This window comes from Pan troglodytes, chromosome 15 (genome assembly GCF_028858775.2).
Source record: "Pan troglodytes isolate AG18354 chromosome 15, NHGRI_mPanTro3-v2.0_pri, whole genome shotgun sequence".
In the NCBI taxonomy this organism is placed as follows: Eukaryota; Metazoa; Chordata; class Mammalia; order Primates; family Hominidae; genus Pan; species Pan troglodytes.
In genome coordinates this window covers 71,040,926-71,067,695 of record NC_072413.2, presented here as the reverse complement: position 1 = coordinate 71,067,695, position 26,770 = coordinate 71,040,926, and the positions used below count along the sequence as shown (strand labels likewise).

At 41.6% G+C, this 26,770-nt stretch overlaps 1 protein-coding gene and 1 pseudogene across 2 annotated transcripts in view; one reads left to right on the top strand and one right to left on the bottom strand.

Moving 5' to 3' along the window:
* The window catches only part of RBM25 (RNA binding motif protein 25), a 64,540-nt gene that overhangs the window by 30,456 nt on the left and 7,314 nt on the right, over positions 1-26,770 (bottom strand). For both annotated transcript variants that reach the window (XM_001149216.6, XM_063793629.1), the window contains 5 exons: positions 20,551-20,671; positions 15,923-15,972; positions 14,755-14,922; positions 8,731-8,788; positions 4,103-4,263 (listed from right to left, as the gene is read on the bottom strand). In XM_001149216.6, coding sequence (XP_001149216.1) covers positions 4,103-4,263; positions 8,731-8,788; positions 14,755-14,922; positions 15,923-15,972; positions 20,551-20,656 — 543 coding nt within the window. In that variant the 5' untranslated portion in view covers positions 20,657-20,671. The remainder of the gene's footprint in view (positions 1-4,102; positions 4,264-8,730; positions 8,789-14,754; positions 14,923-15,922; positions 15,973-20,550; positions 20,672-26,770) is intronic.
* LOC104002117 (required for meiotic nuclear division protein 1 homolog) lies at positions 23,672-24,327 on the top strand (annotated as a pseudogene).

Below are 26,770 nucleotides of genomic sequence, written 5' to 3'. Positions count from 1 at the left end.
CCGACTTTCATCTCTCCCTACACCCCCCACCACCCTTAAAAAAAAAAATCATGGCAAATCTCTAATCTACTCCACTATATAGTAATATTTGCTTAAGTTATTTGAAATTTTTTTTTTTACATCAGATAGAATGCTTTTTTAACCTATATTTGTTGAGTAATATTGACACTTCAGGAAAATATGCCATGTTTATCCTATGACTTCAAGTACCACCGGGCAAGAAGCCAAAGGGCACTCAGAAATACACATATAACAGTTGGAACAATAAATCATATAACTGATATCTGTCAATTGTTTTAATTTCATTTTATTAAAAATAATTTTTCTGTGTGATTTTATTGCATGTAACTTCGCTTTTTTTTTGAGACAGTCTCACTCTGTCACCCAGGCTGGACTGCAGTGGCGCAATCTCAGCTAACTGTAACCTCCGCCTCCTGGGTTTTAAGTGATTTTCCCGTCTCAGCCTCCCAAGTAGCTGGGATTACAGGTGTGCACCACCACATCCGGCTAATTTTTGTATTTCTTTTTTAGTAGAGATGGCCACCATGTTGGCCAGGCTGGTTTCAAACTCCTGACCTCAGGTGATCCTCCGACCTCGGCCTCCCAAAGTGCTGGGATTACAGGTGTGAGCCACCACATCCAGACACATATTGCTTTTCCTGAAGACCAACAAATCTAAAGTGTGGTTACTCTGGCTAATGTTGATTATACAAAAAATGTAAGCTGGACACAGTGGCTCCTGCCTGTAATCCCAGCACTTTGGAAGGCTGAAGTAGGTGGATCACTTAAGCCCAGGAGTTCAAGGCCAGCCTGGACAACACAGTGAAACTTCATCTCAACAAAAAATATAAAACTTAGCCAGTATGGTGGTGCATACCTGTAGTCCCAGCTGAGGCAGAAGGATCACTGGAGCCTGGGAATAGGAGGTTGCAGTTGAGCAGAGATCACACCACCCCACACTTGAGCCTGGGTGACAGAGCAACACTCTGTCCCCACCCCAAAAAAAGCAAGCAAGCAAGAAATGCGAAGTCACATAATTGTGCACTTCCTTATTTATAAAAATACGTAGTATAGTGACTTATTTCATTCTCAGAGTTTTTCAGTATAACATTTGCAAATGCTACAAATTAAATGACCTCACAAACTGAAGATTAAACACAAGAAAACAGTGAGTCCTAGCAAATCAGAACACTTTGAAGATACTGAATCCATACTTTCAACTAGTTAGTATACAGTTATCACAAGGCAAACCTGAAAATTCTTATTTCAAACATTTCTGTTTTTTGAGGTTTTAGTGATGTGACAGGCAGTATTACTGATTTGAAATAAAATATAAATAAAATATAATTTCCTTATGAAGCAGGGTGAGGATAGTAAGACTGACAGATAAGCGTCTATTAACAAATGTTAATTCCATCCTTGCTTTAGGCAAGACACTGTCCTAGATGCTGTGGAGGTACAAGATTAAAGAGACACAGCCCACAAACTTATCACCCTTTCTATTTGTAATCAGAGATGGGGGTTGAAAGAGAATATGGGAATGAGATGGGTTACAAGGGGCTGTGAAAGAGAGAGATATATAAACAATATCTACTAAAACAGCTACAAAGATCTGCTTTATATGGGAACAGAGGACTTAATTCTGTCTGAGACAAACTAAGGGCAGGCTGATAAAGTCTGTATGAATCAAGGGACATGTTAATTATAAGTATGGATAGAATTTCAACAGGGAGCTTGGATAGGCAACAAAGACATGAGATGCCAGCAAAGCAAAAAGGAAGACTGTGGAGGTACATGCAGTAGTATGTGCAGGGGAGGGAAGACGGAAGCTAGAAACGTGGACTGCAGTGAGCCTTGAATGTCATCCTAAAAATATGGGCTTTATGGCCGGGCATGGTGGCTCACGCCTGTAATCCCAGCACTTTGAGAGGCCGAGGTGGGTGGATCACCTGAGGTCAGGAGCTCAAGACCAGCCTGGAAGACATGGAGAAATCCCACCTCTACTAAAAACATAAAAATTAGCTGGGGGTGGTGGCGGGTGCCTAAAATCTCAGCTACTCGGTAGGCCAAAGCAGGAGAATCGCTTGAACCTGGGAGGTGGAGGTTGCAGCGAGCCAAGATTTCGCCACTGCACTCCAGCCTGGGCAACAAAGCGAGACTGCATCAAAAAAAAAGGGGGGGGGTACTTTTTTTCTGTAAGAAATCCAAAACCATTAAGGATGGGTCTCACATAATATAAGCAAGAGTTTCAAAAAATTATACTTATGTTTTAGAAATACAGGCAATGCTGACCGGGTGGAGTGGCTCACACGTAATCCCAGCACTTTGGGAGGCTGAGGCAGGCAGATCACCTAAGGTGAGGAGTTCAAGACCAGCCTCACTTACATAGTGAAAATACAAAAAGTAGCCGAGCCTGGTGGCGGACACCTGTAATCCCAGCTACTTGGGAGGCTGAGGAGGGAGAATCACTTGAACCTGGGAGGTGGAGGTTGCAGTGAGCTAAGGTCACACCACTGCACTCCAGCCTGGGCAAGAGAGGGAGACTCCATTTCAAACAAACAAACAAACAAACAAACGAACAAACAAACAAAACCCTACATTTGGCCAGGTGTGGTGGCTCACGCCTGTAATCCCAGCACTTTGGGAGGCCAAGTAGAACAGATTACCTGAAGTCAGGAGTTCGAGACCAGCCTGGCCAACATGATGAAACCCCATCTCTACTAAAAATACAAAAATTTGCTGAACGTGGTGGTGGATGCCTGTAATCCCAGCTACTCAGGAGGCTGAGGCAGTAGAATCACCTGAACACGGGAGGCAGAGGTTGCAGTGAGCCAAGATCGCACCACTGCACTCTAGCCTGAACGACAGAGAGACTCTGTCTCAAAAAAAACAAAAAACAAAAAACAAATGAACCACATTCATACACAGAAAAATGTCTGGAAGAACATATATCCAAACTGCCTACCGTGTTGCTTATGATGATGGGATTACAGGTGGTATTTAATTGATTATTTATACTTTGCTTCATTTTGTGAGTTTTTTGGGTTTGGTTTTTATTTTTTTTTAACAAAGAGCTTGGAGGGAACATGAAAGGTATTTCTTTTTTCTTTTTTGGCGGCAGGGAGACAGAGTTTCACTCTAGTTGCCCAGGCTGGAGTACAATGGCTAGATCCCAGCTCACTGCAACCTCCGCCTCTGCAGTTCAAGCGATTCTCCTGCCTCAGCCTCTGAGTTGCTGGGATTACAGGCACCCACCACAACGCTAGGCTAATTTTTTGTATTTTTAGTAGAGACAGGGTTTCGCCACGTTGGCCAGGCTGGTCTCGAACTCCTGACCTCAGGTGATCTGCCCGCCTCTGCCTCCCAAAGTTCTGGGATTACAGGCGTGAGCCACCGTGCCCAGCAAAAAGCGATCTCTATTTTGAAAGATAATAAAAATTTGACGACAGCGAAAGACTCTTCTGGTTTTGTTTGTGTTGGGGGAAGGCATTAATAAATCTATTTTGGATTTGTTCAGCATGAGATGCCAAAAAGGAACTAAGAAGAGAAATGAAGGAAATATATACTCAAGTTTTAGCTATGTTTCACTTTGCTGAGGAGGTAATAATGTATACATTAAAATACAATATACAACAATGTCCTTTATTTTAGCTTCACTTAGTAGAGCTTGGATAAAGTCCCCAAGCTAAGGCAAGTAATCAGACTTTCATTCATTTTAGAGTCGGTGTACTTCTAAAAGAGAGGGAAACTAATAAAAATTGTGTAGGTTGAAATATATTTTGTACTTACTTACAAAGCTGCCTTAATGAATTAGCTCTGTTTGGAATAGTCTGTACCAGTGCTTTCTCTGGCAAGTTAACCTTGTCCAGCCTCCCTTACTACTTTCATCCCAACCTGGAACAAGCAAACCAACAGTCATCCACCCACTATGGGCAGATAAGACTTAAAATAACTACAAACTATAAAATACCCTCCTATATTAAGCCACAAGCACATACATGATGATCTTTTGAAGCCCCATATTAGATTCATTTATAATGAGAAGCATTACACTGAAATAGCACAGTCTGGCCTAGAAAAGATAACACGACAGAAAACATACCCCATTAGAAGCTTTCTTCTTTGCTTTCCATTCATCCAGCTGTGCCTTTGTCTTTGCATCAACTTTAACGAGTAGCTTTTTCTCTCCAATTTGCAGGTCATGTAATAATCTGAGTGCACGGAGGGTAGATTCTGGCTCCTTGTACTCACAGAATCCGAAGGCTAGCAATGGATGAAAACAATTAGTGAAATACCAATTCACTTACAAAAGAAAAAAAATTATGGAAAAGTAGAATCACTAGAGTCCAAATGTTTTAATACAAAGACCACTCAATTCATAATTCCACCCCTGTCCACCAATTCCCTTTGATAACCATTTCACTTTTAGTACCCTCAAACAACCAAAGGGGAAAAAAAGGGAAAAACAGAGGAGAGGAAGAAAAATTCAAATCAGACAAACTGCTACTCATTAGAAGCTCTAATAAAATATTTAGCAGAGTCAATGAAATTCATTATTAAAAGGAGTCAATTGGCCGGGCGCGGTGGCTCATGCCTGTAATCCCAGCACTTTGGGAGGCCAAGGCGGGTGGATCACGAGGTCAGGAGATCGAGACCATTCTGGCCAACACAGTGAAACCCCGTCTCTATTAAAAATACAAAAAATTAGCCGGGCGCGGTGGCGGGCGCCTGTAGTCCCAGCTACTCGGGAGGCTGAGGCAGGAGTATGGCGTGAACCCAGGAGGCGGAGGTTGCAGTGAGCCGAGATAGCGCCACTGCAGTCCGGCCTGGGCGAAAGAGCGAGACTCCGTCTCAAAAAAAAAAAAAAAAAAAAGGAGTCAATTATTTCATAAATTCACCCTATCTACACTTCCAAACAGCCACAAGAAAGAACAGACTGCAGGAACACAAACAATGCACTTTTCAATTCTGAGATGTTAAATTACAGAATTTGTATCCTAGTTACCAGTCTATTTTACTTATATCTATTTCCTTTTATAACTAGTCAATCTCACTATTAAGATGACTTTAACAGAAATATTAAAACAAAATTAAATCTAAGAAGAGCAACCAACAAATTGAAAATAAAATCAAATAAATCTAAATATGTATATAATGACAGGAAACAGAAAAAAACTACTGATATTAAAATAGTAAATTTGACTATAACATTTTCAGTGTGATATACCATAAAGACAAACAGATATGCCCCTCAAAAAAGTACCTTTAGGCCGGGCGCAGTGGCTCATGCCTGTAATCCCAGCACTCTGGGAGGCAGAGGCAGGCAGATCACCTGAGATCAGGAGTTCCAGACCAGCCTGGCCAACATGGTGAAACCCTCTCTCTACTAAAAATACAAAAACTAGCTGGGTGTGGTGGCACATGCCTGTAGTCCCAGCTACTAGGGAGGCTAAGGAAGGAGAATTGCTTGAACCCGGGAGGCAGAAGTTGCAGTAAGCTGAGATTGCCCCACTGCACTCCAGCCTGGACAACAGACAGAGACCCTGTCTCAAAAAAAAAAGAAAAGTAATTTTAAATGATCATATTGCTGATGATAGTGTCAATGTTGTTAGTGTGAAACTGTTATATGTGCAATGTGAGATAAAGCAACTCAGTAATTAATAGTTTATCATCCCCAATGGCCTTGAAACTCAGGGACCTCAGTGTGGGGAAAAAGGAGATACAAATATATGACAAAACAGGTTAAATAAAAACCTTTTAGTCCTGAATCTGAATTAGTATACACTGGAAAAACCTAAAAGCAAACACCAAACCACTGTTTTGTTTTGTTTTTTTTTTAGACGGAGTCTCGCGCTGTCACCAGGCTGGAGTGTAGTGGTGCAATCTCGGCTCACTGCAAACTCTGCCTCCCGGGTTGAAGCGATTCTCCTGCCTCAGCCTCCTGAGTAGCTCAGACTAAAGGCGCGCACCACCACACTCAGCTAATTTCTGTATTTTTAGTAGAGACAGGGTTTCACCATGTTGGCCAGGATGGTTTTGATCTCTTGACCCGCCTGCCTCAGCCTCCCAAAGTGCTGGGATTACAAGCTCGAGCCACCACGCCCATCCCAAACCACTGTTAATGAGTGCACCTAGTGTCCAGATCGTGATCTTCAAAACCATTTCCCCTGGAGAAATGGCTGATTCTAAGTCTGGGGCCGAAAACCTATTATACTAGATGACCTTAGAACAAATTGTCATACCAGATAACAAAGCAGCTGTCAAAGGTGTTCAGGGTCATGTCAAAACCACTGGAGATGTAAAGTGCAGAGACAATTTAAGTTAAGCTTTAATGGTGATAATACCTACAATGAATCCATATTAAATACAATAACACTAAATATGCTTCAATTCCTAAGTTCACAATAATTCAAAAGAAAAAAGAAAATCAGTCACTGCTAGAGAATGCTGAGGATAGCAACTCATTGTTTTAAGAAAGCAAGCCAGTGCATCTATCCTGCCCATTCTGTATTAAATATGCCTCTATGCCAGGCATGGTGGCTCAAGCCTGTAATCCCAGCACTTTGGGAGACTGAGGTGGGTGGATCACCTGAAGTCACGTGTTCAAGACTTGCCTGGCAACCAGGGCAAAATCCCGCCTCTACTAAAAAAACCAAAAAATTAGCCAGGCATGGTGGTGGGCGCCTGTAATCCTGGCTACTCAGGAGGCTGAGGCAAGAGAACCACTTGAACCCAGGAGGCGGAGGTTGCAGCAAGCTGAGATGGTGCCATCGCACTCCAGTCTGGGCAACAAGAGCGAAAAACTCCATCTCAAGAACAACAAAAATGCCTCTAAGTTACCAAACAGTAGATGCAGGGGCAACTTTCTCCATAGAGAAGCATTCTACTAATATATGAAAAAGATTTGTTCCTCAATAAAAGAATGACAGAATTCTTCAAAACAGACTACTGATGAGGCCGGGCGCGGTGGCTCACGTCTGTAATCCCAGCACTTTGGGAGGCCAAGGCGGGCAGATCACGAGATCAGGAGATCGAGACCCTCCTGGCCAACACGGTGAAACCCTGTCTCTACTAAAAGTACAAAAATTAGCTGGGTGGGGTGGTACATGCTATTGTAATCCTAGCTACTCGGGAGGCTGAGGCTGGAGAATCGTTTGAATCAGGGAGTTGGAGATTGCAGTGAGCCAAGATTGTGCCACTGCACTCCAGCCTGGCAACATAACGAGACTCTGTCTCAAAAAAAAGAAAAAAGACTACTGATGAATTACTTCCTAATGAATTAATCAATCTAGGCACTGGCAACACTGATGCTATTACACATACAAAAAAGACAATCTCACATGTGTTCCCTGATGGAAGAATACTACCTTTATAGTATTCTTGCTATAAGGTGCTAGAATAAAAACATTAAAAAAAAAAAAAAATAGCGGCCAGGAGCAGTGGCTCGTGCCTATAATCTCAGTACTTTGGGAGGCTGAGGTGGGCGGATCATAAGGTTAGCAGCTCAGGACCAGCCTGACCAACATGGAGAAACCCCGTCTCTACTAAAAATAAAAAATTAGCCGGGCGTGGTGGCACGTGCCCGTAATCCCAGCTTCTCGGGAGGCTGGGGCAGGAGAATTGCTTGAACCTGGGAGGTGGAAGTTGCAGTGAGCCAAGATCACACCACTGCACTCCAGCCTGGGCAAGAAGAGCGAAACTCCTCCAAAAAAATAAAAAACACAAACAAAACAAAACAAACCACCACACAGCACACATCAAGTACAACTACTGACCACTTTACAGAAAACACAGAGGATAGATTAATGGCAAATTATAGTACTGGAGCTGCATTCAGCAAAACTCAACTTAAAAAATACTATTGCACAAATGACCCAGTTTCTTCAACAAATAAACTGCAAGGAAAATTAGAAATAGAATAACTTAAAATATTAAGAGTCTGGCCAGTTAGCTCAGTTGGTTAGAGGATGGTGCTAATAAAAAAATATTAGGAGACTTAAAACAAATTGCAACTAGTTGCAATGTGTGGACTTCACATAGATCCTGAATCAAATCAACTATTTAAAAAATTGACATTTGAGGTCAGGTGTGGTGGCTCCTGCCTGTAATGCCAGCATTTTAGGAGGTCAAGGCGGGTGGATCATCTGAGGTCAGGAGTTTGAGACCAGCCTGGCCAACATGGTGAAACCCTGTCTCTACTAAAAATACAAAAATTAGCCGGGCATGGTGGCGCACACCTGTAATCCCAGCTACTCAGGAGGCTGAAGCAGGAGAACTGCTCCAACTCAGGAGGCAGAGGTTGCAGTGAGCCAAGATCACGCCACTGCACTCCAGCCTGGGTGACAGAGTGAGACTAGGTCTCAAAAAAAAAAAAAAAGTTAACAGGCCATGATTGTCTCTTCTTCTCCCTTACTAACACTAATTGTTCCATTTTGATCATGCAGTCATTTCTTGAGACAAAAGAGACTTTTGAAAGAACAAGAAACCAGTTAAATTGAGCAATTTTAATTTTTTCCTTTCCTCTTACACCTTTTTCCTCCTTCTGATCTCAATTCTCAGCCAATATTTTCCCAAACTGCCTTTTAACCCTATTTCAATAAAAAAGAGGACAAAGAGTGCTAATAAAATAAGTCTTACTGATAAAGACAATGAGAGTTAAGTCATGCAAAGTGATTTAAGCACACAGGTTAGTTAAAGTGATTTCAGCAAATAAGGAAAAAAATGACATACCTTGAAGCTTTCCGGAAGCACCTTGTACTCTCTTCCAGCTCAAAACCAAACCACATTTCTTAAAAAGAAAACAAAACAAAAAGATTGCTACCATTTAACAAAATAATTTTTAATGTAACTAAAAGCAAAATTATATTTCTACTAGGGATAAAAAACATAAAATAAAAAACCAGCAACTACATTTGTGAAAATTTTTGCAATTCCCACAAACTTATCACATGAAAGAAATGAACAACAAATCATTTAAAGAAAAATATAAATTCTTACTGATTCTTCATTTGCAGAACATTGTTTACCTTTTATTAAAAGTTTCGCATCACTACTTATCCTAACAAAATAAACACGTAAACCTAAATGCCTAAAATTAGAATGGTTAAAACAAACTATAATAAATTTAAGTAAATATTATGAATCTATAAAGAAATGTTTTGAAACAATATGTATGTATTTATAAAGGATTTTTTTTTCTTTTGAGACAGAGTCTCGCTCTGTCACCCAGGCTGGAGTACAGTGGCATGATCTTGGGTCACTGCAACCTCTGCCTCCCAGATTCAAGCGATTCTTCTGCCTCAGCCTCCTAAGTAGCTGGGACTACATGCAGGCACCACCACGCCTGGCTAATTGTTTTTTGTTTTTTTTTTTTAATTTATTTTTAGTAGAGATGGGGTTTCACCATATTAGCCAGGCTGGTCTTGAACTCCTGACCTCGTGATCTGCCCGCCTCAGCCTCCCAAAGTGCTGGGATTACAGGCACGAGCCACTGCGCCCAGCCATCCCATTAACATGGGAAAACGCTTGATACGATATGCAAAAATAACTTGGGAAAAGAAAATGCAGATACACAGCAAGACTTTAACTATAAACAAAAACAGCTTTCTGTAAAAATAAAGAGAAATATTCCAAAATGTGAAGGAGGGCAGGTTATCTGAACGGTAGGACACTATTATACTTTAAAAATAAAAGCAGCCAGGTGTAGCTCACGTCTATAATCCCAACACTTTGGGAGGCTGATGTGGAAGGATTGCTTGAGCCCAGGAGTTCAAGACCAGCCTGGGCAACATAGGGAGACACTGTCTCTACAAAAATAAAAAAATTAGGTGGGCGTGGTGGCATGCACCAGTGGTCCCAGCTACTCAGGAGGATGAGACGGATGGATGGCTAGAGCCCAGGAAATCGAGGCTGCAGTGAGCTGTAATCATGCCACTACGCTCCAGTCTGAGCAACAGAATGAGACTGTCTCAAAAAAGAAAAATAAAATAAAGTTCCATCCAGTTAAAAAAAAGACAGAGGGAGGAGGGTGTAGGTGAGAAATCTTCAGAGAACAAGAGAAAACTAATGGAAACTTGAAACATGGCATTAAAAATAAATATTTCAATGTAAGTCTGGAAGGTAAAGTTAAGGACAAGTCCCAAGAACCCGTGCAAAATAGTAAGAGATGGAAAATAGGAAATCAAAAACACATAGGTCAAACCTGGAAGCTCAACATCCAAACAGAGTTCCTGAAGAAAGTAAAAAGAATTCTCAAATAGCTCAAAAATTTCTCCTGAAAAAAGTCTCCAGAACGAAATGGCCCACCAAGTAAGTGACCAACACAATGATATAAGAAAACTAAGAAAATCAAATAAACATTCGAAGAATTTCACATAATTAGGAACTAAAACCTCCAATCAGTCAAATCCTCACTAGGAGAGGCATTCCAGGGAAAAACAGTTCACACACAAAGAGCATTCAGAATGATGCGGGACTTCTGAAAACCATCATTAGATGCTATAACACGATAAGGCAGCACCTTCAATGTGAGGAAGATAAGCTTCATCACCGAATTCTATATCCCGGTAAACTACTGACCACATGAAATAAAAAGCACTTCAGATTTAGATTCAGAAAAGTTACCAACCACATACCCATATATACCATGTACATCATATACAGAGGATGTATCATCCCAATATAACAGGAACTACTATGTGTTGGCACAAGCAAGATATAGGATCCAAACCACCCAACACAGAACAGCAATAAGGGGAATACTAGAAAAGACAGAAAAAAATCCAAGGATAAAAGTAGACTTAGAGGAACCAGAACACATGAGACGAACAAAGGGACCTGACAGGAGGAGCTCTAGAAAAGAAGGGAAAAAGAAGGGAAAAGAATCCCCACACTTTGGGAAGCCAAGGTGGGTGGATCACTTGAGGTCAAAAGTTCGAGACCAGTCTGGCCAACATGGTAAAACCCCATCTCTACTAAAAATACAAAAATTAGCCGGACGTGGTGGCGGGTGCCTAAAATCCCAGCTACTTGGGAGGCTGAGGCAGAAGAATCACTGACCCGGGAGGCAGAGGTTGCAGTGAGCTGAGATCTTGCCACTGCACTCCAGCCTGGGCAACAGAGCGAGACTCTGTCTCAAAGATAAAAAATAAAAAATTAAAATAAGAAAATGGACTAGGCACGGTGGCTCACGCATGTAATCCCAGCACTTTGGGAGGCTGAGGCAGGGAGATCACTGGAGGTCAGGAGTACCAGACCAGCCTGGCAAACCTGGTGAAACCCCGTCTTTACTGAAAATACAAAAATTAGCCAGGTGTGGTAGCAGACATCCATAATCCCAGCTACTTGGGAGACTAAGGCAGGAGAATTGCTTGAACCCCGGATGGCGAGGTTGCAGTGAGCTGAGATCACGCCACTGCACTCCAGCCTGGATAACAGAGTGAGACTCCATCTCAAATAAAAAGAAAGAAAGAAAGAAAGAAAGAAAACAAACCAAAGAAAGAAAATACAATCACAGCACATAACCTAGTTCTGCTAAAACTATTTACATAATAATACTTATTATCAAGTTCGCCATCTTGTAACACCTGTAAGGAAGCTAGGGAAGGGAGACTGAGGCCTTTAACAGTTTAGGCCTCAAGCTACCATAACATGTCAACAGATAATATCAAAATTATGAAGAACAGTAAAAAGGCATATTGAAATAGGAATAAGGTATTTCACAACACAATGTAAAAGTCTAAATAAACACCAATTGTTAAAAAAGATGTGTAAGAGGGCCGGGCGCGGTGGCTCACGCCTGTAATCCCAGCACTTTGGGAGGCCAAGGCGGGCAGATCACGAGGTCAGGAGATCGAGACCATCCTGGCTAACATGGTGAAACCTTGTCTCTACTAAAAATACAAAAAATTAGCCAGGCATGGTGGCGGGCGCGTATAGTCCCAGCTACTTGGGAAGCTGAGGCAGGAGAATGGCATGAACCCAGGAGGCGGAGCTTGCAGTGAGCCAAGATGGTGCCACTGCACTACAGCCTGGGCGACAGAGCAAGACTCCATCTCAAAAAAAAAAAAAAAAAAGATGTGTAAGAATAGAAACTCGGACATGACACTGCCGCAGTAAATATAAATAAATTGGTGTGGAATTATCTTGTAAAGCTGCAGATAAGCATGCCCTAAGACTCAGAAACGGCACTTCTATGAGAATTTGTGATGAGAATCTTTTCACATACACCTAGGGAGAAAACATTAGCAGTAATACCATAGCAAAACAGAGACTTCCAGAAGCAGACAGGAGCAAACACATTTCTATACTCCAGTACCTTCTGACTTTCCTGAATTCCATTAGAGCAGAGTAAGTGCTAGTTCTCTGCAGACCCCAGATTAGGCCTTGTGGCTACAGTGAAAAGAAGCCCAGGAGAAAACTCAAGAATAAAAATGGAGTCAGGCTTCAGACTGAAATTACCAAAAATCCCATGGAAGTAATAGAAGAAAACAAAACTGAGAAACCCAAAACATCCTCAAACCAGTTAATTAAAACTTACAGAGTGCCCAGGAGATCCAGTCTTCTAAAAGAACAGGAATTTCTTAAATATGAATAGTTGAGGAACAAGAATCATGAATGATGTAAAGTAATTGCCCAGCATCTCAGAGGGGCATAAGGAGAGCAGGCAACAATATTTCCAGAGGATGGCAAGATTGCAGGACTCATACTGAACTACTCACGAGGTGAACCACAGGTTGAGATAACCCTGGCCCTGTCCTTACAGAGAACCTACACAAGATTCTGGGATACAGACGAAGAATGACATCTTTGCAGATCCTCTCAGTGCAGAATATAGTCATTCTTCCAAACTCCTTTTTTTGTGTGTGAGACAAAGTCTAACATTGTCACCCAGGCTGGAGTGCAGTGGCGCCATCTCAACTCACTGCAACCTCCGCCTCCCAGGTTCAAATGATTCTCCTGCCTCAGCCTCCCGCGTAGTTGGGATTGCAGGCACCGACAACCACGCCTGGTTAATTTTTGTATTTTTAGTAGAGACGGGGTTTCACCATGTTGATCAGGCTGGTCTCAAACTCCTGACCTCAAGTGATCCACTCACCTTGGCCCCCCAAAGTGCTGGGATTACAGGTGTGAGACACCGCATCTGGCTTTATTTTATTATACAATCATTCAGCATTATTTCACTTAACAATGTACATGTGTCATCAAGATAAAATCTTAAAAAGGTAAAAAAAGTGAATCAACAAGCTTACCAAATTTAAACAACTTATTACTATTCAAGCTCAGAATAAAACTTTAAAAGGAATCAGTCAATCATCACTGGATGCTAAAATCATTGTTTAACATCATTGGGGAAAAGGACTCACAGTCTCAAAATATTAACCCTAGCCAGGTGTGGTGGCCCACGCGTGTAATCTCAACACTTTGGAAAGCCAAAGCAGGCGGTTTGCTTGAGGCCAGGAGTTCAAGACAAGTCTGGATAACATGATGAAACCTTGTCTCTAAAAAAACACAAAAATGAGCCAGGTGTCATGGCACGCGCCTGTAATCCCAGCTACTAGGGAGGCTGAGGCATGAGAATCACTTAAATACAGGAGGCAGAGTTTGCAGTGAGTCAAGATGTCACCACTTCATTCAGCCTGTGTGACAGAGCAAATCTGTCTCAAAAGTAAATAAAAATCTTTCATTGGATCATGGATGAAAAATAAAACAACTATTAATATTATGGCCATTACTGGGAAAATTAAATATGAACTACATGTGCATTAGTTAACAATATTATATCAATTTTATATATATTTTTGTTTTAGAGACTCTCTTGCTCGGGCTGGAGTGCAATTACAAGATCATAGCTCACTGCAGCCTTCAACTCCTAGACTCAAGCAATTCTCCCACCTCAGATTCTGAACAGCTAGGACTACAGGCGTGCATCACCACACCTGGCTTTTTTTTTATTTTTATTTTTTAATCCCTGTCATTATTTTTTTGAGATGGAGTCTCGCTCTGTCGCCCAGGGTGGAGTGCAGTAGCGCGACCTCAGCTCACTGCAGCCTCCATCTCACGGGTTCAAGGGATTCTCCTGCTTCAGCCACCCGAGTAGCTGGGATTACAGGCACACGCCACCACGCCTGGCTAATTTTTGTATTTTTTGTAGAGACGGGGGGTCTCACCATGTTGGTCAGGCTGCTCTCGAACTCCTGACCACAAATGATCTGCCCACCTCGGCCTCCTGAAGTGCTGGGATTACAGGCATGAGCCACTGCATGTGGCCCTATTATTTTTTAATTTTTTGTAAAGATGTGTCTCAATATGTTGCCCAGGCTGGTCTCGAACTCCTAGCTTCAAGAGATCCTCCTGCCTCAGCCTCGCAAAGGACTAGGATTACAACTACAGGCAAAAGCCACTGCACCCGGCCAAATTTCATGTGTGATAGTGGCATTGTGATTAGGTCGCAGAATGTCCTTGCTCTTAGGAGATAAATGAAGGATTCACAGGTGAAATGTTATGTCACAATTTACTTTCAAATTATCCAAGAAAAAAGTGTGTGTGGTACACATGTGTACATAAAATATCTAAACATGTTCATTGGTGAATCTAGGAAAAGAATACAAATGTGTTCACTGTACTTTTTCACCTTTGCTGCAGGATTGAAATTTTTTAAAATAAAAAGCAATCACTGAAAGTCTTCTTTCTGCTTAAGTTTGAAATGTAGAATGATAAAAAAATTTTTAATGAAAAATAAACAGTTTAACTTACAGCTAAGAGTTGTCTTATAAGCATGTCTGAAGCTTTCTCGGAAATGTTGCCAACAAAAACAGTAGTAGTAGGACCACAATTTTCATCATTTTCTTTAGCCTTTAAGCCTGGATGATCCTTTCTTGCGCCCAAATGCTTTCCAACCATAGACACAGTGGGTACTAAGACCTAAGGTGAAGAAACAAAATAAAAATTGATCCAGCAATTAAATTTCCTACCACAATTAACATTAGGCTAAAAACATCAGGATGAAATAAATATATATAGCACATTATTTAAGCTCTGCATGCTTGTATACTTCTAAAGCTCCTAAAGTGCATAGCACATTTCATTAATGCAAACTTATTTGTGACAAGTAAACTTCTACTACTAGATTACCTTTCTTCTTAAAAAAGAAACAAAAATAACCAAGAAAACTTTGTTATGTTTAAGACATAATTTTTACTTTTATTTTCTGAAACGGAATTTGGCTCTGTCACCCAGGCTGGAGTGCAGTGGCATAATCTCGGCTCACTGCAACCTCCGCCTCCTGCGTTCAAGGGACTCTCCTGCCTCGGCCTCCTGAGTAGCTGAGATTACAGGCGCGCACCACAAAGCCTAGATAATTTTTTGTATTTTTAGTAGACACAGGGTTTCACCATGTTGGCCAGGCTAGTCTTGAACTCCTGGCCTCAGGTGATCCTGGCCTATGTCTTGAACATTTAAAATTTATGCCTTAGGCCATATACCTTAGGAAGGTAGGAGGAAACATGTAAAAGGTAGTCCACACAAATTTCATTTCAAAATTTTAATTTTTACAAGGACTCCTATGTTCTTTTAAGAGATCAGACATGTCACATCCTTCTCCCATCTCCCAGGACCAAGATGAGAAGGCAATGAAGAGCCAAAGTCCTAAATTTGTAATAACAAGTATATGAAGAGTCTAGAGAGTAACAGGAAAATCATAGAATTATCTACTTAGGGAGCACATTGCAAGGGCAACTGCATATATGCACACCTAAGTGAAAATGATACTTATTCAAATAAATGATATGCTCTACAGGGGTGCTGTCATTCTGTCCTTGTTATTCTTTTAAATACTCATAATTTATCTAAGTTTATCATGCTGTTCAGCTTAAAAGCACTAGCACTACCATAGCTCATGATTCCTCCTTTAAGTTATACTTACAGTTGGAGCAGGAGCCATAATGCTCATTGGTACAGGAATCATTGGGGTCCCTAAGAAAAGAAAAACCACACTGATTTTACATGACTGCATTCTCTATCAACAACATGCCACACAATTAAGTATCCTTACTCATAATTAACATAAGTGGAAATACAGGACAAATGAAAGTGAAATACTGATAAATACTATCTTATTTTCAAAAGGAATGTGGTATCAGGTTGGTCCATATAAACTTACAAAAAAGACTATACTGAAAACAAAATGGCCACCTCAATATGCTTTTGACTTAAAGAGCATAAAATCCTGGATAGTTATCCATTCGGGTTCATGTGGTTCAGTGATCCTCAAAACCAATGCCTTTCACAAATACAGACTGACTTATAGGTGAACAATGCTATTAAAGAATCCTTTAAAAGTAAAAACAGCTGGGCACAGTGGCTCACGCCTGTAATTCCAGCTCTTAGGGAGGCACAGGCAGGAGGACAGATTGAGCCCAGGAGATCGAGATCTGCCTGGGCAAAATAGTGAGACCCCGTTCTCCACAAAAAGGGAAAAAAAAAAAAAAAGACCAAAAAAAAGGTAAAACACGTCGTGCAACATGGTGATACAGTTAGTAAGTGTACCATATTCTTGAAAATAAGAGAAAATCTCCACTTAAAATCTAGGGTGTTCTCACAACAACAAAAAATAAGTATGTAAAGTAATACACCAAGTGTTACTTAGCTCAATTTAGTCATTCCACAACATATGCTATTTCAAAACGTTGTGCATGATAAACATATAAAATTTTGTCAAATAAATAAAGTAAAAACAAATCTTTTGAAAGTTATTTTAAGCATGAGATGAGAAATTTATGTGTAAATCTAAGAAGAATCTTGTTATTCCTGGCTCTTTCACAGAAAATAAAAATCATGGGCCAGGCGCAGTGGCTCACGCCTGTAATGCCAGCACTTTGGGAGGCAAAGATGGGTAAATCACCTGAGGTCAGGAGTTTGAGACTAACCTGACCAACATGGAGAAGCCCTGTTTCTACTAAAAATACAAAAATTAGCCAGGCGTAGTGGTGCGTGCCTGTAATCCCAGCTACTCGGGAGGCTGAGGCAGAATTGCTTGAACCCGGGAGGCAGAGGTTGCAGTGAGCCGAGATCACACCATTGCACTCCAGCCTGGGGGACAGGTGCAAGACTCTGTACCAAAAAAATAAATAAATAAATAAAATCATGCTTGTAGTTACAGCTATTCTGGAAGCTGAGGCACAAGGATCCCTGAGCCCAGGAGTTCAAGGCTGCGGTGTGCTATCATTGTGCCTGTGTATAACCACTGTACTCTAGCCTAGGAAACATAGCAAAACTCCATTTCTTTATTTAAAAAAAAAAAAAAAAGGCAGGGAGTGAGGGGACACGGTAGCTCACACCCATAATCCAAACACTTTGGGAGGCCAAGACAGGCACATCGCTTGAGCCAACACGGCAAAACCCCATCTCTACAGAAAATACAAAAATTAGCCGAGCATGGTGGCACACACTCATAATCCCAGTTACTAGGGAGACTGAGTCAGGAGAATCAATTGAACCCAGGAGGCAGAGACTGCAGTGAGCTGTAATGGCGCCACTGCACTCCAGCGACAGAGTGAGACTCTCTCAAAAAAAGCAAAACAAACAAACAAACAAAAAAAATCAAAGAAATTTAAAATCTTTTCTATAAACCCAATCTACTGGTAAGGAAATTAAAGCACAGATTCTCCATAACCATCTTTTCTGATTCTAAACAAGCGATTAAGCTTACTGCCACCCCCCACCTCCCCACAGACAGGGTCTTTCTTCCCTATGTTGTCCAGGCTGATCTTGAACTCCTGGGTTCAAGAAATCCTCCTGCCCTCAGCCTCCCAAAGTGATGGGATTACAGGTATGAGCCACCATGCCCAGCCTATAACTTCTAGAACACTCGGGCTTTGCATCATGGTTATGGTAAGGCCCATCGAAAAACGGATCTGAGTCAGTCATGGTGGCACACACCTATAGTCTCAGCTACTCAGGAGGCTGAGGCAGGAGGATCAGTTGAGTCCAGGAGATAGAGGCCACATTAAGTCATGGTTATGCCACTGTACCCCCAGCCTGGGAGACAAAGAGAGATCCTGTCTCAAAAAAATTAATAAATTAAAAATTAAAACCCAGAACTGCATTATGAGCCTATAAATATATGAAGAAAATCAGGATATACGGACCAAAGAGAAAACTGAAGCCCAAATGAAAGTTGTTCAAAACACTTTCCTTCTATAACTATTAATCTGTTTGATGGCTGATAACTAACTTTATTCAGTTTTCTGCAACATTTTCTCAATTTTCTCAATAGAATTTCCTTTCAGCAAAATTTATTTTAAGAAAAATTTTGTCCAAAGGGCCAGCTAGAGCCTTCCATTAGAATTTAGTCTATTTATGGTCCATTATAAAACAACTAAGTTACTACTTAAAATCAGTAATCGTTACATGGGATAATAAAGCAGTAGTGTAAACTTTTACATTACTCCTCTGGCAGCAGATAACAAATATACATCCATGATTATCTAGAAGCACAGCGTAAAGCAGCTCCACTACAAGCATAATGTCTAAAATAGCTTATTAAAGTACTGCATTCTATTCCATAATATACATGCATAAACAGTTGTTCTGATTTTTTTTTCTTTTTGAGACAAAGTTGCATTCTTGTTGCCCAGGCTGGAGTGCAGTGGCATGATCTCGGCTCACTGCAACCTCTGCTTCCCAGTTTCAAGCGATTCTCCTGCCTCAGCCTCCTGAGTAGCTGGGATTCACGCCTGAGCCACCATGCCCAGCTAATTTTTTGTATTTTTAGCAGAGATGGCATTTCGCCACGTTGGCCAGACTGGTCTCTAACTCCTGAACTCAGGTGATCCACTCACCTTGGCCTCCCAAAGTTCTGAGGTTACAGGTGTGAGCCACTGTGCCTGGCCTGATTTTTTTTAATTATGATTTTCCGCAAATTCTTAAGTGTTAAATAATATTCCACAGAAATTCCCATATTTATCTTGGGGCTTTTCAGACCCAAGGGTAGAAGGCTCCCAAAGCTGAGCCTGTGGCAGTAAATTAAAAATTTTACAATGAGTAGTTGAATCCAAAATAAAGACAAGGTCAGGTGCAGGGGCTCACATCAGTAATCCCAGAACTTTGGAAGGCTGAGGCGGGAGTATACCTTGACCCCAGAAGTTCAAGACCAGCCTGGACAAGATGGTGAGACCCCCATCTTTATAAAATGTTTTTTAAAAAAATTTTGATTAACAGAACATGGTGGCACAAGCCTGTGGTCCCAGCTCCTCAGGAGGGCTGAGATGGGAGTCCAGGAGGTCAAGGCTGCAGTGAGCCATGATCGTGCCACTGTACTCCAGTCTGGGCAACAAAGTGAGGCCTCACCCAAAACACACATACACACACACGCACACACAAACAAAATAAAGACAAATGTGCTGTTTATACAACCCCCGTAACATACATGCTATGAATTAACAACCCATCGTAAGTCAGCCAACTGCAATGTTCTTAAGTCAAAAGAAAAATTTCTTATAAGCAAAGATTTTTGTTTTTTCAAAGACGAGGTCTCACTCTTTGGACTTGAACTCCTGGGCTCAGGCCATCCTCCCACCTCAGTCTCCTGTATAGCCAAGACAACAGACACGCACCACCACACCCAGCATAAGCAATGTTCACTATGTACTTCAGGATAATGGTTCTCAAATGTGGATTCTCCATGCTTAAATGAGTGCCAAAAATTACCTGTGAACTTGTTAAAAATTAAGAATCCTGAGCCCCAATTTCTGAGGATCTGATTCAGGGGGATGGAGCAGGGTCTGAACACTTTTTTTAACTCCATAAATCTTTACTTATATTGACTTATAATATACACTTTTAAGTATCTGGAAAAATCAAGAAAAAACTAATAACCTTATTGCTTCCCTTTTTAGTAAGGGGATAGCAATAGCAGTTATGGGAGTACATGAAGAAAATTTTTCACTGTATTACTTTCTGTATTTTTTTTTGTTTTTGAACAATGTGTATGTATTACCCATTTTTTAAAAATATATAATTTTTAGGCTGGGCATGGTGGCTCACACCTGTAATCCCGCACTTTGGGAGCCGGAGGCTGGCAGATCATTTGAGGCCAAGAGTTCGAGACCAGCCTGGCCAACATAGCGAAACCCTGTCTCTACTAAAAATATAAAACTTAGCCAGGCATGGTGGCAGGTGCGTGCAATCCCAGCTACTCAGGAGGCTGAGGCAGAGAACTGCTTGAGCCTAGGAGGTGGAGGTTGCAGTGAGCGGAGATCGTGCCACTGCACTCCAGCCAGTGTCACAGAGCAAGACTCTAGCTCAAAAAAAAAAAAAAAGAATTTTTTAAAAACTTTCCAGATGAGAAGAAAAAAAAAAATCTCCAGATGAGTTTGATACTCAGCCAGATATAAAAGCTACTGCTATAGGAAAAAGAGACATCCACATTTCCCAAACAACGCTGAGAGGCATCTTCACTAACACAGTCACATATCTAACATTTTCCTGAAGTTAGTATCACAAAGACAAAAGTACAAGTTTAACGACAAAAAACAGTATCAACAAACTTACCTGGAGGTACAGGTGGAGGAAATCCTGGAAACTGCGGGGGTGGGATCCCTGGTGGGAGTGCTGGGATTCCCATGGGAGGGCGATTCAAATGAGGTGGAAAAGACATTCTTACTGCAGCAGTCTAAAGAAAAAAGGACATGACAAATCATTTTATTTGAAAACGTCACAATTTTATATGCCTTCTTTGTTGACTTTCATTTTTAGAGTATCTGCAAAATTCTGAACTTTTCTTACCCAAAGAAATTGGCAAAGACCCTCTTTTCATTGAGAATTCTTACGACTTAGATTTTTTCTAAAATAAGTTTCCAAAATGTACATGATCGAAGTTCAGGACAGACTCCTACAATCATGTAGGAATACATATAAAGGAAGAAAAAAATTTTGAGGTTCAGTTAATATCCAAAAATTAAATACCACACATAAACGAATCTTTTTAGACCAAACTGAGAATTCAGATGGGTATCTAATAGTTTTTAAGTGTTCTGATTTTTTTTTTTTTTTTTTGAGACAGAGTCTCACTCTGTGGACAGGCTAGAGTGCAGTGGCGCAATCTCCGCTCATTGCAACCTCCGCCTCCCGGGTTCAAGCGATTCTCCTGCCTGAGCCTCCCAAGTAGCTGGGACTACAGGAGCGTACCACCACGCCCAGCTAATTTTTGTATTTTCAGTAGAGACGGGGTTTCACCATGTTGGCCAGGATGGTCTCCATCTCTTGACCTCAAGTGACCCACCCTCCTCGGCCTCCCAAAGTGCTGGGATTACGGGCGTGAGCCACCATGCCTGGCCTTTTTTTTTTTTTGAGATGGAGTCTCGCTCTATCGCCAGGCTGGAGTGCAGTGGTGCAATCTTGGCTTACTGCAACCTCCACCTCCTGGGTTCAAGCAATTCTCCTGCCTCAGCTTCCAGAGTAGCTGGGATTACATGTGCGCGCCACAACACCCAGCTAATTTTTATCTTTTTAGTAGAGACGGGGTTTCACCATGTTGGCCAAGATGGTCTCGGTCTCCTGATCGTCTCACGATCTGCCTGACTCAGCTTCCCAAAGCGCTAGGATTACAGGCCTGAGCCACCGCGCCCAGCCCATTTTTCTTATATCTATCAGAATCCTAAAAACTAAAGGTACCAAGTTACATAGTATTTGTTGCTTCAATGCTGGCCACTACCTAAGAGACAAATGTGCTCATGAACCATACATCTCAGCAGGGGGAAATAAACTCCTGACTTCCAGTCAGATAGTAACCATTCAAATATAAAGAGAACATACAACTTTTGACAAGAGAAAAAAAAGTCATAGTTTTTTTTTTAAACTTAAAAGTAAACCTTGTAACCATTCTTGAATCAAAACTGAAGAATCAGAAGCTAGCATTTGATTTTTTAAAGTTTAAGAACAGGTTGGTTGCAGTGGCTCACGCCTGTAATCCCAACACTTTGGGAGGTCAAAGCGGGTGGATAACCTGAGGTCAGGAGTTCAAGACCAGCCTCACTAACATGGTGAAACCCCGTCCCCACTAAAAATACAAAAAAAAAAAAAAAAAAAAAAAAATTAGCAGGGTATGGTGGTGTGCGCCTGTAATCCCAGCTACTCGGGAGGCTGAGGCAGGAGAATCACTTGTAATCCACTGCACTCCAGCGTGGGTGACAGGGGAAGACTCTGTCTCGGGGTGGGAAGAAAAAGAAAAAGAAAAAAAAGAACATATTTAACTGTTTCACTTAGTTTGTCATGTTAAAGAAAACTTTGTCATTTTGTTAAGTATTGCCATTTAATGTTAATATTTAAACATTAGCATTTTTAGTATTAAAAACAATTTCCAAATTAGCCAAGCATGATAGTGCATACCTATGGTCCCAACTACTTGGGAGGCTGATGCAGGAGGATGGCTTGAGGCTGAGAGACAGAGCAAGACCCTGTCTCAAAAAAAAAAAAAAAGAAAAAAAAAATTTTTTTTTCACCTCAAACTTTATTTTCAGCAACACTTTTTTTTTTTTTTTTTTTTTTAAGAGACAGGGTTGCCCAGGCGCGGTGGCTCACGCCTGTAATCCCAACACTTTGGGAGGCCGAGGCGGACAGATGACCTGAGGTTAGGAGTTCAGGACCAGTCTAGCTAACATGGAGAACCCCATCTCCACTAAAAATACAAAATTAGCTGGGCATGGTGGTGCATGCCTGTAATCCCAGCTACATGGGAGGCTTAGGCAGGAGAATCGCTTGAACCAGGGAGGTGGAGGTTGTAGTGTGCCATTGCACTCCAGCCTGGACAACAAGAGCAAAATTCCATCTCAAAAAACAAACAAAAATATTTGTCTCTACTATTTTGTCTTTCATGTTTTACAGAAACATAAAAAGAGAAAACATAAAAAGTTTAAGTCTTCCACTTCCTTGCCCCCAATCCCAACAGTTTGGTATCTACTGCTGTGCTCTTCTTAATATCATTCTATGAACTAATAATTTTTATTTTTCTACAACCAATCACATCATGTGAATTTCTCCCTCATTATAATTGCCATCTCTTCATGTCAGTTCACAAAAGTTTTATTCCAAGCCGGGACGGTGGCTCACGTCTGCAATCCCAAAACTTTGGGAGGCCAAAGCAGGGAGATCACTTGAGGTCAAGAGTTCTAGACCAGCCTGGCCAACATGGTGAAACCCCATCTCTACTAAAAATACATAAATCAGCCAAGTGTGGTAGCACATGTCTGTAATCCCAGCTACTCGGGAGGCTGAGGCAAGAGAATCACCTGAACCCAGGGTGCGGAGTTTGCACTGAGCTGAGATCGTGCCACTACACTCCAGCCTGGGCGACAGAGTCTGTCTAAAAAAATAAAAAATAAAAATAAAGTCTTATTCCACCTTTATAATGCAGTAAATTGGCTGGGCGTGGTGGCTCACGCCCATAATCCCAGCACTTTGGGAGGCCGAGGTGGGTGGATCACAAGGTCAAGAGATTGAGACCATCCTGGCCAGCATGGTGAAACCCCATCTCTACTAAAAATACAAAAATTAGGAGAGGGGGTGGCTGCAGTAGTGAGAGGTTGGTGCTGCAGCTCTTTCCCTGCAGTCCAGCCAAGGAAGCGTGCGTCCCTGGCGCTTCCTTCTCTTTGGACAGAGAGCTTGGGATGTGGTAATGCCAGCCAGACTTCTCAGAGCCATGGTCAGATCTACCGTACATTGGCAAAAGCACATCAGTGCCAAAGAATTGGTCATCTAATGTTAAAACCACTAAAAGAATTTGAAAATACAACATGCGGCACACTGACAATACGTCAAAACTTGGATTTGTTCCTTCCTGATAATACAGCTGGTGGTCTGAATAAGTCTCAGATCCTGTAAATGAACCAAAAAAAAAAAAAAAAAAAAATCAAATACAAGCATTGTCTCTCCATTAAATGCTGCTCACTGCCAAGACGAAAAGGCACACCTTCCAACCATGAAATCCTTTGGTACTCACAAGAGAGTGACCCACAAACCAAATCTATTGGGGTCTAAATGGTTTATAAAAATATTAAAGAGGCATTTCTCATCTGTATCAATGGAAACATTTGTTCCAAAACAAGGCTTTCCACATATCAAGAGACCACTAAAGCATCCAGGACCAAGCAGCCATCTAGGACCAACCTTCCAGTTTTGTCTGTGAACGAGGTAAAGTTGGGGTGGTCGTGGCTCATGTGCTTAGTGATCACTGCTCACGCTAAACCAGTGTGCGCTGCACCCCAGCCTTACCGCCAACTTAAGAAACTGGCAGTCAACTCAGACTGCTCCATCAAGATCTTTGAAGCCTAATAAATATCCAAAGAGATTCAAAATCTTAATTTTTAAGAATTAATGATACATATAAAAACAAAATACAGGCCGGGCGCGGTGGCTCACACCTGTAATCCCAGCACTTTGGGAGGCCGAAGCGGGTGGATCACGAGGTCAGGACATCGAGACCACGGTGAAACCCCGTCTCTACTAAAAATACAAAAAAAAAAAAAATTAGCTGGGTGCGGTGGCGGGCGCCTGTAGTCCCAGCTACTAGGGAGGCTGAGGCAGGAGAATGGCGTGTGAACCTGGGAGGCGGAGCTTGCAGTGAGCCAAGATCGCGCCACTGCACTCCAGCCTGGGCAACAGAGCGAGACTCTGTTTCAAAAAAAAAAAAAAAAATACAGGCAATAAAACATGAAAAAAATACAAAAATTATCCAGGCGTGGTGGCACATGCCTGTAGTCCCAGCTCTTGGGAGGCTAAGGCAGGAGAATCGCTTGAACCCGGGAGGTGGAGGCTGCAGTGACCCGAGATCAAGCCACTGCACTCCAGCCTGGTGACAGAGCAAGACTGCCTCAAAAATAATAAAATAATAATAATGCAGTAAATTATTATAATAGGGACATATTTATTTAACCAACATTAACAGTTGGCTCCACTTTCAACTCTCACAAATAATGTTGAACATTCCTGGAGATAATAGACATATAACTGTATGCATCTGTACAGGTAATTCTCTAATACAGGTTAGAACTATATGTATCTGATTAGCTGGGTGTGGTGGCAGGTGCCTGTAGTCCCAGCTACTCAGGAGGCTGAGGCAGGAGAATCGCTTGAACCTGGGAGGCGGAGGTTGCAGTGAGCCGAGACTGTGCCATTGCACTTCAGCCTGGGCGACAGAGCAAGAATCCATGTCAAAAAAAAAAAACAAAAACTATATGTATCCAAACTTTACCTCCAAAATCATCCCTGAAAACTAGCATATAAATGTATATTCCCACCACCAGAATATGGGTATGCCCTTTCCTCATATCCTCATCATTGGTAGAATAGATCAGTGTCAAAATTCTCACAATTTCATAAGTAAAATATACTCTTATTTCAATTTACATTTCCCTCATGACTAATGAGGTTGAGTCTGTGTTTACCCGTTTACTAGACATTTCTTTAAAACAGAAAAGCATGACCTACATGCTCACAGCTCTACTTCCTCAGAATTCCTTTGACTTAATTTGGGATAATACCATATTCAATAAAACTAAACTTCAACTTCAGAAAACACAGTATACTTAAAATATTTAGAAAACTTTATAGGTAAAGGAATCCCTAGGATGCATTTTTTTTTTTTTTTTTGAGATGGAGTCTTGCTCTGTCACCCAGGCTGGAGTGCAGAGGCACCATCTCAGCTCACTGAAACCTCCGCCTGTCGGGTTCAAGCGATTCTCCTGCCTCAGCCTCCCAAGTAGCTAGGATTACAGGTGCACACCACCAGGCACGCACGACCAAGCTCAGCTAATTTTTGTATTTTTAGTAGAGACGGGGTTTCACCATGTATGGCCAGGCAGGTCTCAAACTCCTGGCCTCAAGTGATCCATCGGCCTCGGCCTCCCAAAGTGCTGGGATTACAGGTATAAGCCACTGCGCCCAGCCCTTAGGAGGATTTAATATACTTGGCAAATGAGGTATCAGACATGTTTTAAACAGTAGGTAGGTTATCAGTACACATTAACAATGAAAAAACACAAGATTGCAAGACTGTAAATGTGTTGAGTTTTAAAATCGACTTTCTGTAAAACTTTTTGACCAAAACCAAAAACTGGGGGTGGTATCTCTTTTTAAAACAGAAAGGGCTACTGTCCTACTTACAGAAGCTCTTCTATTATCATTATAATAGCCTATCTCAGTGCTTTCTTAGGATAGTTGGTTTTCATACCTGTTGAATAAACTGATTAATGAATAAATCAGTAAACAAACTCTGAGGACTTCAATAAACAAATTTATTATGCTATCTCATGCCGCATACTATATTCTAGCAATGGCCCAGTGCCTAGCCTCACAATGGTTACAAGACTGGGCCATGAACTCATTTTTAAAACCACTTTTCCCCCAATAATATTAGATATAAATAATGCTTAAAAACTAAAACTCTCGGCCAGGGGCGGTGGCTCACACCTGTAATCCCAGCACTTTGGGAGGCCAAGGCGGGCAGATCACTGGAGGTCCGGAGTTCGAGACCAGCCTGGCCAAAATGGTGAAACCCCCGTCTCCACTAAAAATATAAACACTGGGCTGGGTGACGTGGCTCACGCCTGTAATCCCAGCACTTTGGGAGGCCAAGGCAGGCAGATCACAAGGTCAGGAGATCAAGACCATCCTGGCCAACACGGCGAAACCCCATATCTAATACAAAAAGTTATCCAGGCATGGTAGCATGCGCCTGTAGTCCCAGCTACTCAGGAGGCTGAGGCAGGGGAATTGC